This window comes from Syngnathoides biaculeatus, chromosome 16 (genome assembly GCF_019802595.1).
Source record: "Syngnathoides biaculeatus isolate LvHL_M chromosome 16, ASM1980259v1, whole genome shotgun sequence".
Classification (NCBI taxonomy): Eukaryota; Metazoa; Chordata; class Actinopteri; order Syngnathiformes; family Syngnathidae; genus Syngnathoides; species Syngnathoides biaculeatus.
In genome coordinates, this window is record NC_084655.1 from 5,037,501 (window position 1) to 5,055,481 (window position 17,981).

Below are 17,981 nucleotides of genomic sequence, written 5' to 3' on the forward strand. Positions count from 1 at the left end.
TCTGGAAATATTCAATAGTGACAGCTCTAATAATTGAATCTGAACTGGGGCTCTAACATGACATATTTGAAAAGTAGGTGGCAGATATCTGAAGATGTCATATACGTACAGTGCATTGGGATGATCGTCAACGTGCTTCCTTCCCCCCCTCACATTGTGTTAGGAAATACAGTACTGTGCTGTAGAGTACTCTGCTCAGCTTTCATTCTGTACTTCACCAGTCTGTGAGAGTTATGAAGGATTTATACTTTGTGTCTCACAACCAGTGATACTGCAACGCTTTTGTGACAGACGACGTAGCAGGTTATAAAACCAACACCAAAAGAGCAAATTGCAGGTAGTGTCCTTTGAGCCCCTCCTCCATTGAGTCCCCACCTGCGGTCTCTCACCGGTCTCACCTTACAGCCGTCCTACTGACACAGACACCGCACGCTGACATGGAACCAGCCTACCGGGGTCTGGGTCGCTGCGTCTGTTGTTTCTGGCTCGCCGTGGCCTTCGACGTCTTGGGACTGCTCGTCCTTCTCATCGGGGTGTTCGTCAATGTATTTTTCTACGACCTACTCATCTACGCCGGTGCCATTGTCATCTTCCTTAGCCTCATTTGGTGGGTGTTTTGGTACTCCGGCAACATTGAGGTCCTCTCCGCAGAACTTGAGGATGACGTGGGCCTGGTAAAGAAGGACAAGGGCGCTCTGGGTGGCATCAGCGTGGTGGTCCGGCGGCTGTCCACCCGTGTGTACAGCGGCATCAGGAATTCTTTGCGCAGGAACGGAGGCGCGCAGAGGTCGGTTGCAGAGACGACTGTGGCCCCATGCTCGAAGCAGGTGGTTGTTACTTTAGCGACCTTAACGCCAAGCGAGCGAACTTTACAGACATGTGCCTCTTCGGTGGAGTGGAATGATGCAGCGATGCCACCCACAGCAACAGAGACTTTCCCGACATAATGGAAGGGAAGACCAGTGGTGAGGACTTTGCCATGACTGTATTATCAATCAATTATTTTGTAGTAACTATAATTTTAGAATCACAACGTGACCATAGTGCATTTTTTTAAAAAGTGTAGTAATTTAGCATTTTGTATATACGATTTACAATCATATCAAAATATTAGGGATGGTCGAGTATCAATAGGAGATAATTGTATTGAGCGATACCAGTTTTATTTGAAGGTATCAGGTACTTGTGAAGGCTACTGATCCCAGCCATTGAGAGTTACAGGCCAAAAAAAAAAATCAGACATTGACAGTAGAGTGCACTACTCTGCAGCAGTTTGACACATCACTAAATCATATGCTGTAGGGGGAAAAAATAATTACTGTATAGAAATTGTATTTATCAAAAGCATTATTCAGTGCTCTGTATCAGTATTTGCATAGCTGGTCGTGCAACCCCACCACAACTTTTTTTTTTTAATCTGTTTTCAGTTCAAATTGGTGGTAATCAATCACTTTCTGCCCACTGAAGTATTCCAGTACCTATTACTTAAAAACATGTGTCACATATATGCTGTACATGTATTATGTGCTTTTCCACTGTAATTTAGTACAGCCTTTTCTGTAACAGCAGACGTTTTCCTCTTATTGCGATAAAATCAAAAGTGGGTCACCCATTTTCGACAAGTTGAAGTTAAAAAAATATGGCTCATTGCCTCATAATTGCGCCTAGAGATTCTTTCCATTAAAGTTGGGCACAAAATCGGTGACTAAAAGGGCAAACCCCACAGGACTCCCTGAGATACACGGTCGAACGCCTTCTCCGAGTCCACAAAACACATGTAGACTGGTTGGTTGAACTCTCATGCAACCTCAAGTACCCTGCTGAGGGTGAAGAGCTGGTTCACTGTTCCACGGCCAGTACAAAAACCAAATTGCTCCTCCTGAATCTGAAATTGGGTTTCACGACGGACCCTCCTCTCCAGCACCCCTGAATAGACCTGAATCTGAAATTGGGTTTCACCATGGACCCTCCTCTCCAGCACCCCTGAATAGACCTTACCCTGGAAGCTGAGCAGTGTGATCCCCCTGTAGTTGGAACACACCCTCTAGAACCCCTTCTTAAAAAGGAACGACCACCCCAGTCCGCCAATCCAGAGGCATTGTCCCCGATGTCCATGCGATATTGCAGAGGCATATCATCCAGGACAGCCACACAACATCCAGAGCCTTTAGGAGCTCCGGGCGACTCTCATCCAACCCCAGGGCCCAGCCACCTCGGGGATCTCAAACCCCTAAGATAGAAGATCCTACCTCAGAGAACCCAGATTCTGCTTACTCATGAGAAGGTGTGTCGTTGGAATTGAGGAGGTCTTAGAAGTATTCTCCCCACCAACTCAAAACATCCCGAGGAGAGGTCAGCAGTGAACCATTCTCACTATACGAAGTGTTGGCGGTGCACTGCTTACCCCTTCTGAGACTCCGGACAGTGCACCAGGATTTCCTTGAAGCTGTCTTAAAGTTGTTCTCCATGGCCTCACCAAACTACTCCCACGCTTTGGCTTCTGGCTCAGTGACCACCAAAGCTGCATTCCACCTGGCCAGCCGGAGGAGGTGGGAGTTAAAACTGGCAGGATAATCTGCCACCCGTTCCCAACAGACCCTCACAATACTTTTGGGCCTGCCACGCCGGACTGGCATCTTCCCCACCAACAGAGCTAACGCACCACTTGGTGGTGATCAGTTGATAGCTCCACCCTTCTCTTCAACTGAGTGCCCAAGACATGTGGCCGCAAGTCTGATGACACGACAACAAAGTCGATCATCGGACTGCAACCTAGGGTGTCCTGGTGCCAAATTTGGACACCCTTATCCCTCAGCATGTGTTCATTATGGATAATCCGTGATGAGCACAAAAGTCCGGTAACAGAACACTACTTGGGTTCTGATCCAAGGGGTTTTTCTTCCCAATCACCCCCTTCCAGGTCTCACTGTCATTGCCCGTGTGGACATTGAAGTCAACCAGTAGAATGATCAAGTCCCCAGAGGGAGCGTTCTCCAACCTCTCAAGAGGACTGGTACCCGAGCCCAAGCGGTGGGTAGAGGCGAGTCCAACTTTATCTCTTCGGAACTTCTCGACCTCACACACCAGCTCGGGGTAACTTCCCTGCCAGAGAGATGACATTCCATGTTCCTAGAGCTAATTTCTGGAGTGGGGGATCAGATAGCCAAGGTCCCCGCCTATGGCTCCTACCCAGCTCACATTGCACCCGACCCCTGTGGCCACTCACACATGTAGTGAGCTCCTGGGAAGGGGCCCAATATCACCCTTTCGTGCTGTTCCCAGCTGAGCCCCATGGGTGCATGCCCGGCCACCAGGCGCTCGCCTTCGAGCCCCACCTCCAGGCCTGGCTCCAGAGGGGGGCCCCGGTGACCCACATCCAGGCAAGGGAAACCAAGATCCAATTTTTGTAGTCATCATAGGGGATTTTGGAGTCGTACTTTGTCTGGTCTCTCACCTAGGACCTGTTTGACATGGGTGACCCTACTAGGGGCGTGAAGCCCTAGACAATTTAGCTCCTAGGATCATCGGGACACACAAACCCCTTCACCACGATAAGGTGACTGGTCAAGGAGGGGACCAAATATCACACCTTCACTAATGTATTATCAACACTGAAGTATTAACACAACCCGGTATGGGTTTTATTTTTAAAGATAATATATTACACTGTTGTAATAAAGACAGTATTATCATCTCTTAACCAATCTTTTCGTGTGCGTGTGTGTGTGGGGGGGGGGGGGGGGCTATTCCCACCAGAGTGTTTTTGAGCATTTTAATGGCTCTCAAATGTTCAACTAAAGCCTCCAAGTGGTTTCGCGATCACAAACCACAAAGTTTTATCAGTAGCTAATTATTAACCCTAGTTCGTTACTTACTGAACGAACACACTAGTTCAAACATTGGAAACCTGATTTCCTTACAATACAAATCAGACACCAAGAGGTGCAAAAGTCATGCGTTAAGTTTGTCAAGTCCCTGATGCAATTTCATTTTTGCTTCACTTGCAGACTCGGTGAAATAAAATCCTGGCCCAAGAAGACTCTGCATGTCCTTCCTTCAACTTGACTCAGTGATTTTTATTTTTCTTACAATATCTGTCTTGAATCAAGAATCTAGCAAGCTGGATATTCATGTAAAATTCTCGTCATTAATGGTAATGAATAATTTATATTTTCAATAAAAATACTTTGGAAACATGACTGCGAGGTACTACCATGCTTTTAGCCTTGAAGCCATTCTTGCTTGGATTGCACGATCATAATCTAAAATGACTCCCACGATTTTTGGATGTGCGTGCACCATCAAACTGTACATATCAATAATTAAGCTGCCACAGTGGGGTTTGTACATCTGCCTCAAAGGTCTGAGAACATGGGTTCAAATCCAATATAGGTGAAGTCACAATTTCCTCACGATCTTTTGTGTCAGGAAATATTTACATCGTGTTTGTTCAAAGTTCAAACCAAAATGCCATTCCATGTTCAAAAAAAGCATTTTAAAATATATTTCCTCCTTTAAAAGTTACAATAAATTGGGCTTGAAATAAATGACAGCATACACAGCAAATGTTTCATGAATAAATAATCAATCATGATGGATAGCCTCCCCACAATCTGCCTTTGCAGATGAATAAATTTTAAATATCATTTTCATTTCACTGTCATGTGCAAAACTTAATGACTTTGTTATGAAACTACCAAAGCTAACAAATCGATCCATCTCACTGCCATCTTTCTAATAAAACTTTTTATCTTAAGTTGCTGTCTACGTGGCCCTCAAGGATGTTTTAAATTCGGAGAACAGATTTATCCATACTTTGTGCATGTAGCAATGTAACTTGAAACAACTGAAAACAAATCACACCTGCAAGGCTTTTATTTCAACAATATTTCTACATACCAGTCGCCCAAATACTCAACATATCCACTCCCTCCTGGTTATTTGTGTGAGAACTTACAACTGATTGGACAAAAGTCCAATATCTTTCCATACAGCATTACGTATGGTACTACACACATGCACTGGATAGAATGCAGTACTGCTTAAATGCCGAAGTTGCAGCAACTTCCTTGTTCACACCCAGAATGATAACAGACGTCAGTGATTAACCTTTAGAATGGGTTGAGCTTTATTGAGTTGCTTCACTCTGCTCTCAGTATGAGTCTGAGCACTTCGACATCCTTGCAAAATACAATTGCTATAATAAACAATAAAGCACAAGTTCCAAAACAATTAATTACTATATGACAAATAAATGAATAATTACTGAACACTGGGCTATATGAAAAGGGTTGTTCATTATTATTTTTTGCAGTTTCAGTAAAATCCATTCTGTCACATTAAAATTATGTACATGTCTCATTGTTAGCTCCTGAGACTGCGCTGACTGGTTTGCATAATGCTGTGTTGAATTAATGACCGTGTACATTATGTACAGTGTGTATATATATATATATATATTATATAAACTGTATAGTGTAAATATTTTAGTCATTAGCACCAGAGGAGCCAACTTGCCTGATTACGATTTTTCACGCCTTTGGTGTTTGCGTTAGTGTGCGTTTTTTTGGGAATTGAATGGTTGCCCCACTCCGCTTCCCTGCAGTTCCTATGACTTCTGGTGGCCACAAGGTGGCTGTCTTTGTCCATTAATTAACAGAATCCTTGCTCCTTAATTTGGAGCCACGTCACAACGTCCCGTATTGAGTCACCGTATTACGTAAGTAGTCACTTTCTACACGCACCAAACTAAAATGTCTAAATAAGATAACATTAAAAATACACCACTTGGCTCCCCTTCATGAACTCCTTAGCGTTCATTACCAAAACACTGGTGCAGGAAATGACACTAGGCAACAAAATTCAACAGCCCAAAATTTTGAACCTATTACCATCAATTGGGGAGAAAAGTATAATTGGTTAGACTGTTAGAGGTGAACATCCATCCTTTTTCTTTGCCGCTTATCCTCATGAGGGTGGCAGGGAGTGCCGGAGCCTATCCCAGCTGTCAATGGGCAGGAGGTTGGGTACACCTTGAACTGGTTGCCAGCCAATCGCAGGGCACATTGAGACAAACAGCTGCAGTCACAATCACACTTAGGGGCAATTTAGAGTGTCCAACATGTTTCATGTTTTTGGAATGTGGGAGGAAACCGGAGTGCCCGGAGAAAACCCATGCAGGCATGGGGAGAACATGCAAACTCCACACAGGGATTGAACCTGGGACCTCATAAGTGTGAGGCCAACACTTTACCAGGTGCCCCACTGTGCCGCGCCAGAGGTCTACAAAAGACCACAAAGAGGAGTTAGAGCCTGGGGAGAAGCTGCCAGCCACACAAACATCTATAGAGCTCGTGCACCTACGTCATAAAATCACGTGACTTTTGTTTACCTTGCCATATTGCCGGTCTAGCAAACCATTGTTCAATGCTAAGCCGGTTGGAGACGACACAAAAATATGTCTTATAGCACGACGACCAGTCTTGTCCGATATCGTTAAACATTTAGAAGGGGAAAATAAACAAAGGTACGTGGAAAAATTAGATAAACCAGGCATAGAGGACCCATATTTAATGCAGGTATCGATGTTTTTGACGATAAGAAATTGGACTGTTAATTCGCGCCCGCTAGCCTTGGACATCTACACATGTATCTGGTGAGTAAGTCGTTGAGACTAACACAGAAAAGTTTGAAAGCATATAAAAGTCTGGACGCATACAAATACTTTGTTGCAGGATCTGTTCTCATCAGGAATAAGTCCCACGTAGTGACGGTTTTGACGTCTCGAACGCTTTTCAGCTAGTTTTCAATACAAACGCCAATATTTAAATTAAAATATTTAAATTAAAACGACCCCTGGTTTTACACAAACTAGCATTCATTAACTATGGTTGGAAAAGAAAAAAAAACGGGCCCAACTGTGCTGCCAAGTATTTTTTTTTTTTAATGCTGCTTTTAATTTATTGTACTGAAGTAAATTCCGGCTTGTTATTTGGAATTCTTGGTAGAGTTCCTCACACGTCCTAAAAACATTGTTAAATAGCTGTCATAGATGATCAATTCCATGTTGTTCCCAGTTGTTAAAATGAAGGGGTATACTATTATTTTTTTTAAATCTGGAGATCCTGCCCCAAGTGGAGTAGTTTAAGTATCTTGGTGTCTTGTTTATGAGTGAGGGAACAATGGAGCGGGAGATCAACAGGCGGATATCCAGTGTGCAAAGAAGTGTCCGAGGATACAAACATCTTGTCCTCTGGTGCAGGATGGTCAGTGCGTTCAGTTCCCCGTTGTAGGATCCCCTTGAAAGAAAGCTGGACATGAGGCTGGCGAGTGGAAGTGATGGCCCTTGTGCCTGGCTTTCCCTCTTTGGTTTCATCTCATCATCTTTGTCTCCAGCATCATTGCAGACCATCAACAAGACAGTCCAACTTCTTTTGGTCATGGTTCATCACACAATCATCATTATGAGGAACAACCAGTTGGATGATAAAAGGACTGCCAATCACTGTGTTATCTACAAAGCTCTATTTGATTCCCACTTCGCTTTCCTCCATGCCTGGTTTGATAGCCATGTTTTGGATAACGTGGGAAACATCCATCCATGTTCTGAGCCGCTTATCCTCATGAGGGTCACAGGAGTGCTGCAGCCAATCCAGGGTGACATCGGGAAGGAGGAAGGGTACAGCCTGAACTGGTTGCCAGCCAATCGCAGGGCACATGGAGACAAACAGCCGCACTCACAATCACACCTTCGGGCAATTTAGAGTGTCCAGTTAATGTTGCATGTTTGGGGGATACGGGAGGAAACCGGAGGGCCCGGAGAAAATACGCAGAACCATGGAGAGAACATGCAAATTTCACACAGGCGGGCTGGAATGGAACCCGGGTCCTCAGAGCTATGACGTCAATGCTCTACAGAAGCACCACTGTGCTGTCCAAAGAAAAGAACAATGGACTTGGAATTACATCCACTGGTGACCGCATTTTTATTTTTAGGGATATATGGATTTTTTTCTTTAATCAATGTAAATATTTTTTTAAAAAAATGAACTTTTGTAGTAGGCTTGGGACTAGTTAGTATTTAGAAGGGAGACTGCCTGGGAATACAAGTTGTTGTGAGTTTTTGCAGGTTTTACATTACCCTTAATCAAAAGGGAAGAATTACAAACCTTTTTCCCCAAGACATTTAGGTGACGTGGTCACTTGTAAAAGTCAAAGTTTTAGCCCTCCTGGACATTTGGAAATTGTAAGATCAGTCATACACGGAAGGGCTCTTCTCTAAAATAGTCGTGATTAAAAGACATTTGGTTATGTGGTGAGACATGGACAATTTGCCCTTTTTTTTTTAATTGTACAATAGCACAAATTTCATTTTTAAACACTTACTGGAATGATAGTGTTCATGAAAAGCCGTTATCTCAGAGACCATTTTCACACTGTGAAGTTCAACGGGTTCTTCAATGGGATGTTTAGGACTTGAGGATCCATTTAAAAGTATTTGATCAATGATCCCTATGACCTCTTTGAAGTCAAATGTCCAAATGGCAGGTGAGACAACGAGCGATTTTATGTGCTTCACAAGGAATCGACAACGTGCAAAAAATTAAATACATAGATGCATGATTGATTAGCTTATTGAACAAATGCAATGTGATTAATGACACCCAATCAGGCAATTAATAACAAAAAATGGGATACAATGATCCTAATGCCGTGCTAGCATTTGTATTCACATAACTTTCAAAAGACTTGCACCACAAACATTTCTTTTTTGTAAACAGACCTGTGAATCAGTCCAGATATGCCTTACTCTGAGACGTTCATAAGTTTCTCAAGATTCTTTCTAATACAATGAGCAAGTGTTTTGGACAATATACTGAATTGGTGGTGCATGCCGAGCCGGTTAGTGCCCGCATGACTCGTGAACCATTATTCCACTTTATTGCACACTTTTTACTAAATGCAAATGATGAGATGGACGTTGATTGCAGCCAAAGCAAAACTGAAGCTTAATTAATCAAGTAAAGAGGACTTTGGCTTCGCATCATCGAACACAGCAAGTGCTGCAAGAGTGCTAGTTTACACACAGAGAGCATGGCGAAAGATACATAACTCATACAAATGAAAAGAAAATATAAGATTTACCATTTTCCAAGGTGTAACTGATAAGGTTTGGAAACATCCTGTGAGTTAGTCTTATCGTGATTCATTTGGGGGTGAGTGATGCAAAAATACCAGAACATTTTTGTTTGTCAAAAGAAGTCAGGCAGCCAACTAAAATGAGTAGTGTGTCAAAATTTTCAACCAAGCTTAAGAAGCAAAATGTGTACAAATTTCCTGTCATAGACTAACCTACTATTTTACTAATCTTGACGTGTTTGGCCCAGTTTTCACCCATGAATTTCTGTAAAAATTCACAATTGTAATGGAAATTTTGCCATTTTGCAAGTTTTTTGCAACTCCTACAAGCAAGGGAATACATTAACCTTGAAACTCATACCTGGAAATGAAAAGAATTCCATAATATACTTCCCTTTCCGCTATTTTCACCTGAGTCCAGAAATTAGCCTTTACCACCAATGAGTGGAAAGTACGAGCTGATAAATAGACAAAACATTAGTTGTGCCACAAAAATTGCCCTTAATGAAAAAAAACAAAACGTACATACATGGAGAGGTATTAGTCAAAATTGTGAAATGCAAAACACATGAGAGGAATGTGGGCCCATGGCAAACCCCAGAAGGAAAAACGTAAACACATCTGTTATTTCTAACTGGCTCCTTCTGATGACCATGCAACAATTGAAATAGAATAACTGGGTTATGAATATATACAAATAAATTATAGAGCTTGTCCTTTACACTTGTGTGGTTTGTTTGGGTCTGCGGTGATTAGAAAGGTCTGTAGTTCCAGAAACTGGAGAAGACCGATATCTGCAGGTACAGGAACATAATCTGTTAGTCAGCGCTCTCGGTTTGTACATAAATGAACACATTGTATTTATACTTATGTTGTATAGCCTCACTACATACACTATATTGTCAAAGGTATTCGCTCACCTAGCCAAATCAGAATTACGTGTTTCAATAATGGCAGACTACACATGCCAGACTACACAATTGTAGACCCTACATTGGCCAGATTAGATATTGCTGATGATTTTAGAGATCAGGCCCAATGTATTTGGTTCACAAAACTTCTTTTAGTGTGACAAAATCCACGACCAATGATTTGACGCTAGGACGCGAACATGAAAAATTTAGCATGCTTGATTTCGTGGGATATCTTCTGTTTAGTGTGATTGATCAATGACTACTCTGACAGTGCGCCTTCACATCGACCAATAAGATTTCATATTGTGCCCAGCGCATCGCTTCACGTGCTTGCTGTTGTCAACATTCATTCACATTCACAAGCCTATGTTTACTGCAGGTTTAGAGCATGATTTGACAAAAATTTTCCCGCCAAAGATCATAGAAAGTCAATGCAGATAGACGTGAATCTGCGTAAGGCAGTGCGAATGACGTGGCCATGCAAATCCACCTCCTCCACCCGAATGTTCGAAGCTGGGATGAGCCGAACATGTCCAGGAAGAAATGTGGTCGGCGCCTCCCAAGGGGAAACCCTGGCCCTTGCCAAGTTTACATTGCTGGTGAAGATCATGCACGTTCAATGTGTCCAGATGTGTCACACATCAAACTCAAGTGGGGGACACAAGGCAAAGTGATCTTTCACATCCATTACGGGGTTTCTCTTACAAGAGTTAAGATAGCTTGCTGGACTAAAATAATGTTTTGTTGCCTGCTTGCAAGCTGTATTGTATTAAAAATGTGTGAACATACCTCAAGCAATCCTTGAATGAATACCCTCTCCCAAGTACCGGTGACTACCACCACACGTTCTTCCTCATTTTGTCTCCCCCCAACACGCACACTATATTGCCATTAGCCACCGTCGTTGCAATCACCATGGTAGCAGGTGTATACAGACACATTGACTGGTGACGTATTTTCTGGTTGCGCCTCACTGAAAGTGTCTGATTTGATAAGATAACCCTAACCCAGTGATTGTAAACGACAGGGGGTATCGGAATACGTTGTGTAGTTTTACCACTGTCTGACTGAGATTTGTCTTGTCCGATCCAGGCATTAGCTCCAGTGACACTAAGTCTAAATGCTTCACCATACCTCTACCAACATGACTATTTAGCAGTGGACAAAGCAAGGTCGATAAAGATATGGATGAACTTAACTGGCGTACACAGAGTAAAGACTGAAAGCCAAGCGTTCTCATCCAACATCAGTGTCTGACTCACAAAGGCACTTCTGGATAAAAACAGCCTTAAACCTTAAGGAGAGCTGTTCTAGAAGAAGTGAAGCTGGTATAGGTAAAAGAATGGACTGACACCAATTGACACCAATTGAGCACAATGGATTAGGAATGGGATGTCACAAAATTCACATGTGGGTCAAGGTGGGTGAGGGAATAATTTTTGGCAATATAGTGTAGCTACCAACAATTCAACTGAAAAACCTGATTCTCTTGGACATTTGGCAACTTTTTATCATGTTTTGTCACACGATGAGGCTTGGAGGAATCTTGGTTAGGGCACTTTTTGTTCTAGTTTGAAATGTCAGGTCAGTCACAGTTGAGGGTTCAATACTGTAGAGCTCATGGACGTGACGTCACTATTTTCACGGCGCCATATTGCCGGTCAAACAGAGCTGCTTGACATCGTGGGAGGCATTGAACCGGAGGAGAATATTTACAACACCCGAGACCTGTTGTGCTGTTGGTTGTCACAACAGACGAGACAGATATTCAAAGGGATCATTTTATGGAATACCAGCTGAAAAGAACAGAAAATATTGATGGATTTCGGCAATTAAACGTGATGGATGGTGCCCAACCAAAATATACACACGCCTGCGTAGCGATCACTTCATTTCAGGTAGGAATTATTCTTCTCAATCTCAAATTACCAAAAAGTATTTATAATGACAAGATGGCTCATTTGAAAACAATGCGTTTAAAAAAAAAAAAAACCTGTCGCAAAGGTTTATGGAGGTTAGGTGTGGCTGCAATCGCTTCCATGTACGTTCCATGGAGATGACTCTGTCCTCCAATCATAGTTAATGAATGCAAGTTTATGTAAAACCAGGGGTCATTTATTTAAATGTTGGTATTTGTATTGAATACTAGCTGAAAGATCGATAGATTACAGCAAAGGTTAACGTGTAAGGCTTCCCCATTCACGAGCCGTCAAAACCGTGTGTGTGTGTATGTGTGATTTATTCCTGATGAGACCAGATCCAGCAACGAAGTATTTGTATGCGTCGAGACTTTTATATGCTTTCAAACTTTTCAGTGTAAATCTCGACGACTTACTCACCAGATCCATGTGTATATCCAGGTGTCCAAGACAAGCGGAAGCGAATTAACAGTCCATTTTCTTATCGGCATAAACACGGGTCCTCTAAGCCGAGTTTATCTAATTTTTCCACGTACTGTCATTTATTTTGACCTTCTAAATGTCTGACGGTATCAGACAAGACTCTGGGGGCCGTGCTACAAGACATATTTCCGTGTCGTCTCCAACCGACTTAGGATGGAGAAATGCGTCGCTTGACCGGCAATATGGCGAGGTAAACAAAAGTCACGTGATTTTATGACGTAGGTGCATGAGCTCTTTACCGGTCAGCACAAAACCTTTGGACATAATGAAATTCTGAATCCACTTTACAGCATGATATTGATCACAATACTAACCCAAAAAAAAAAAAAAAACGAGTAATTGACTAAACTGACAAAATGTACATGATATATTCACGAGTAATAGCACATCAGTAACAGTGTTAATCAAAGGCACTTAAAATAGTGCCAGGTTAACGCTGAATACATCACATTTTTTTAGGCGTAAAGTGAATAGGGAATACTGTACTCACAATCAGAGAGACATACCTTGTCTTTGAGCTGCTGACAGAGCTGGAGTGAGATGGTGAAAAACACCAGAGCATCATTTAGCCAAGGGACAACACACTCCACCTTGTGGACATGGCTGACCTCAAACCGGTTGTTGTTGAGTTCACTGTGGAGAGGGGAAGAAGGAACACAGATTGATACACAAGAAATACATAAAATATTGCATGAAAATACTCAATTGTTTAATAGTACACAAAATAGATAATGGAAAAAAAACTGTTTATCATGACATACAGAATTTCGCTGTATGTGCAATTTTTGACATTCTGTGAGGTCATGTGACTTTCTTGTGTCGTTTGTATGTGGGAGTTGCAACTTTCAAAGTAACCCATCAGAGGTTGCCACACTCAGTCACGCTCATAATTGGCACAGTTATTAGCCTGGATGCCGTTCCTGACACAAACGTCCAGGTTATCCGGTTTTGGGACCGTCAGTGCCTGGGTATTGGGGCACTTGCCGGGAATCAAACATACATTCTCGGCATGAACAGCTGCCAGATATACCACCACAGTACTAGTGCACACACTGTATACAGAAGTTAAACATTGATTGGTGGATGATGGAATGACTTGCTGCAAAACAATAGACCAACTGAAAGGTTTCATCTTACAACATGGCCCCAGGATTGTGCAGTACAGAACTTCCAGACGGCTTGAAATTCTATCAAGAGGCAAGAACATAAAACACAACTATCATTATAGCTTACGCAATTTCATGTAGTATTGTATTTAAATCCATCATGTGTTCAAACCTTGGTGGTGTTTGGTGGCAGGACGTGAAGCTGGTAAACAGTGAGACACAGTTTGCTCAAGTTGATGTAAAAATTCACCATCACATCACCAGGCATGGGAGGAGTGAACATTTTCTGATGAAAAGGATAGCTTGTTAAGGGCCATTAATCTTGTGCTGCATGGAAAATAATTTCACATTGTGCCGGCCCAAATATTTGGCACTCTATTTTAAATCAATTAGTATTACTGGGATTTCAATTTGTAAATGCCAGCATAATGAAAGGATTTTTTGTTTTAAGATGATTTTTCATTACCTTCTTCAAAGTCTTAAATTTGCTTACAGTAAGATTACCATGGGTTGCTATGCAAAATACAATGCAATTGGGGAAACCCCAGATGATTTCATGTCTTTGGAAGCTTCTGATACATGAATTGACAATATCCAGGAGTGAGACACTGCAGTTCATGTATTTGAACTAGGCACAACTGAAACACATTCTTTTTGTAACATCATAAAAAAAATAGCCAAGATATCAGAATGAGAACTTTGGACAAGTCTGGTTCTCCTTGGGTCCAATTTCCAGATGCCTGAATATCATCTGCTCAAACAATTATACGCAAGTATCACTGTCTCTTTCTATAGTGGATTTAAACATTTCATTTCAACTATGCCTAATTATACTATATAAATACATACTGAGGAGGTAAATCAGAGTTATTAGAAAGATAATATAAGAGAAGCAGTCCAAATGTGCTTTGTTGACTTATAGAAGGTGCTCAACCGCGTCCCTCTTGAGGAGGGGATTTTTCAGGATATGGGGTATCAGACCCACTGATACAGGTTCGTTGTATCTATACAACAGGTGTCAGATTTCAGTGCACCTTGCAGGCAGTGAGTCATATTCATTTCCAATGAGGTTTGTACTGCACCAAGGTTGTCCTTTATCATCGATTCTGTTCACATAACAGTTATGGACATAATTTCTTGGCACCCAAGGCATTAAGGGGATTTAGTTTAACAGTCAATGTATTACTTCTCCGATTTTTGCAGATAATGTAGTCCTGCTAGTCGTATCTAATCACGATATTCCACTCTCATTAGAGCACTTCGCAGCCTAGTTTGAAGTGGAGTGAATGAGAATCTGCACCTCTGAATCTGAGACAATGGTTCTCAGTATGAAAAGGATGCGGTGACCTCTTCAGGATGGGGTCATCCCCATCTTGCCCCAAGTGGAGTTCAAGTAACTAGGAGTCTTGTTCACCTGGGTGGGGAAGATGAAGTGGGAGATCGACAGGTGGATTTGTGTCGCATCTGCAGTGATGCATATTCTATATCGCTCTGTCGTGGTAAACAAGAAGCTGCATAAAGGGCCAATCTCTCAATGTTCCGGGCAACTTACAATCCTACCCTCACCTATAGTAAGTATATCCCTGAGCTGTTAGTAGTTTCTGTCTGTCTCGCTGTCTCTATCTCTCTCAGGGTAGAATCACTGATAGAGGAGCCAAAATTCCAATAAGATGACTCGATGATCTGGTCAAAATTCCTCCGACCACCTCCATTGTGAGGTGTTTTGAGCACATCCTACTGAGAAGACCCAGGACACACTGAAGATCTGTCAACTGGAATGGAAATGCCTTAAGATCTCCCTGGAACAGCTGGACAAAGGGTGTATAGAAAGCCAAGTCTGAATTTCCATCCATAGGCTACTGCCCCTGCTACTCGATCCCAGATAAGCAGAAGAAGATACATGGATGAATTGTGATTAATTGTTTATATTAGTAGCACTCTCAAATCATCAATACTATTAAATTTCAGGACACCGTGAATTTTCAGGAGAATAAATAGTTTGTACCATCAGCCCACTAGTGGCCAATTCAGGGAGTGTCATTGACGCTGGAGTGGTGAGGCGGTTTCGTGCACGTGTCAGCTGGAGCATTACAGCATCCATTAGCTAAACAACAGAAAAGTGAGGTTAGCATCACTACATCATTTGTGATACAGTGATATATTGTTATTGAGGGAAAACCTTGTTAACTTCAGCTCCTGTTTTGAAGTCATAGTTCTCATCATGGCTGCTTAGCAACTGAAGTGCCTGAGTCACATGGTTTCTTGCATCTTGGATCTGACAAAACATGCAAAAAGTGGACAGGATTTTCGTTATGTGGGAAGAAGCTGTACTACCTGGATAAAAGCAATCCAAGCATAGGGAGAACAGGAAAACTCCACAGAGGCGGGCCAAGAAGAACAGAGAGGGACATTTTATTGAATTTTCGTGTTCAATGTTGCCTTCGGGCAACACTGGCTACTTATGCTTCACTCTCATTAAGTTTAGTCAATCAGAATTAGACAGTTTGGTTATTTAGTTACTTGTCCACCACAGACAGGAGCAGTTGAATTTGTGAGGATAATGATTTGGTAATAAAAGTTGTCTCATATTTGCATACATTCCCCCCACCCCCAACCACTGAAAAGAGGATCGTCCAAAGGTGCTTGGTCCCTTCCAACATTTATCGTTTTGCTTTTAAATAAATAGAACTGTAACAGTTAGGATTGGGAGGTACTTCATAACTTTGAAGTAATTATCCTGTGGAAACCTTATGACAAACTATTTCCCTACAGATGAAATCCAAATGCAGTCACTCACATTTGAAAAATGTACGGGTGTGGTCAGTCATGCCCACAGATATAGTTACGGGTGTGGTCCACCAGTTATGCCTGCAGATATAAAGTTGCGGGTGTGATTACGGATGGGATCTCAAGATCTTAAAATAACTTACTGAGTTGTTATACACGAGTATGTAGTTGTTACCCAATACCATAATCATAATTTGATCATATTACTTGCACTGTATGCGGTTTTAATTGTGTTTTTAATATTGTGTCATTTTTATTGTTTTTCACATTTTAAATGTTTTCTCTCTTTGTTTGAAATGCCTTTAATCATGTAATGCACATTGAGTTACCTCATGTATGAAATGTACTATACAACTAAATTTGCTTTGCTTTGCCTAATTTATTGACACAGCACAGACTGAGACAGACATTTTTAAAGAGGTCAATAGACATTCAATTCCAAAACTAAATATTAATATAATCAAATCATTTTATTTCATCATGATGTATTGTTATAATCTAGCGTAATTTGCGGCGGTATCTATTATCGATCCATTGATGTAAACTAGCAGTTGATTGTCAATATCTTCCTAAAGCACGGAGAGGGGAAAAGTTTTCAACTTCATGATAACACGGTAGCACTGGGAAAATGACCGTTCGAATTATATATATGGACCGACTTGTCAAAGGTTAGAACTTAGATCAAGTTAAAGTAAATCACAATCTCATAGTTATTATAGTTAAATACTGAAAAATTACTTGCGTTATAGCCCAGAAATGCTTTCAGTGAAACTGAATTTCCTTTGGCATGGCTAATGATGTTGATGAGTTTCGATGTAAATGCGCTCACAGTGTGTGAAGAAGCTCAGAACATGCTTTTGGCATAACTTCCGAACATGCTCAGTACAGTTAACTCGCAATTCCTGTTTCCGGGTTAATACTAATTGTTTAGGATCAGGCTTCTTTTGTAACCAACGTTTATGAAATAAACACGTAAATTAATCTCAAGAGCAACGTTCCCTCTAATTTTTTACCTGTGAGCAAACAAACTAAGCCCGTGAGCGCCCCCTTTTGACCACTATGGGCAACATCAGACGTATGCACTGTGGTCAGATCAGTGTCATCCATTGAAGTTACATGGCTCATTAAAAGATTCAGATTACACCATTTACATTCCATCAGAACATTTTTAAGAACAATTGTGTTTTTGTAAACTTAAAATGAAAATGTCAACATTGCTAACCAAACCAAGCCAACTATGAACTATAAATTTCAAAGGTTGCTTCCAATTTTGTCTTTTTTTTTTTTTTTTTTTCAAATCCACAATGATATCCCTGTCTGTTTTTCTTGGTGTAAAACGGAATTATTGCTTGCAGAATATCTTTGGCAATGCATGTTGAAAGCTGAATGATGCTCCCAAACAGTTTTAAGGTTAATGTTATGCTTCTATATTTAAAATACAGATTTTTTTTTTGTGCACTGTATTGTCTGTGCTTTCATCCTTTATCAGGCTATCCCAAGGTGGAATTTTAACATTATACACCATTTCATCCTGTTGCCAGAAGAATGGAGGAAAAGTGTGCTTGTCCCCATTTTTAAGAACAAAGGCGATGTTCAGAGCTGTGGAAACTATAGAGGAATAAAGATGATCCACA

At 41.5% G+C, this 17,981-nt stretch overlaps 2 protein-coding genes across 6 annotated transcripts in view; one reads left to right on the forward strand and one right to left on the reverse strand.

Annotated features, from left to right (window-relative positions):
- Positions 1-4,072, forward strand: part of si:dkeyp-72e1.6 (transmembrane protein 238-like) — a 16,504-nt gene extending 12,432 nt beyond the window's left edge. The window contains exons 1-3 of one of the 4 annotated variants that reach the window (XM_061846598.1): positions 1-787; positions 876-965; positions 4,008-4,072. The exon at positions 1-787 is cut by the window's left edge and continues 251 nt beyond it. In XM_061846598.1, coding sequence (XP_061702582.1) covers positions 438-787; positions 876-965; position 4,008 — 441 coding nt within the window. In that variant the 5' untranslated portion in view covers positions 1-437 and the 3' untranslated portion in view covers positions 4,009-4,072. Of the gene's footprint in view, positions 3,746-4,007 lie in introns of those variants that run through there. The other 3 variants (XM_061846596.1, XM_061846595.1, XM_061846597.1) reach the window with 3 other exon arrangements.
- A 478-nt stretch (positions 4,073-4,550) lies between these two features.
- The window catches only part of rogdi (rogdi atypical leucine zipper), a 28,345-nt gene continuing 14,914 nt past the window's right edge, over positions 4,551-17,981 (reverse strand). The window contains exons 6-11 of one of the 2 annotated variants that reach the window (XM_061846594.1): positions 15,740-15,835; positions 15,566-15,664; positions 13,733-13,846; positions 13,592-13,641; positions 12,961-13,087; positions 4,551-6,282 (exon numbers count right to left, since the gene is read on the reverse strand). In XM_061846594.1, the coding sequence (XP_061702578.1) occupies positions 6,250-6,282; positions 12,961-13,087; positions 13,592-13,641; positions 13,733-13,846; positions 15,566-15,664; positions 15,740-15,835 (519 nt within the window). In that variant the 3' untranslated portion in view covers positions 4,551-6,249. Of the gene's footprint in view, positions 6,283-8,543; positions 9,933-12,960; positions 13,088-13,591; positions 13,642-13,732; positions 13,847-15,565; positions 15,665-15,739; positions 15,836-17,981 lie in introns of those variants that run through there. The other variant, XM_061846593.1, reaches the window with a different exon arrangement.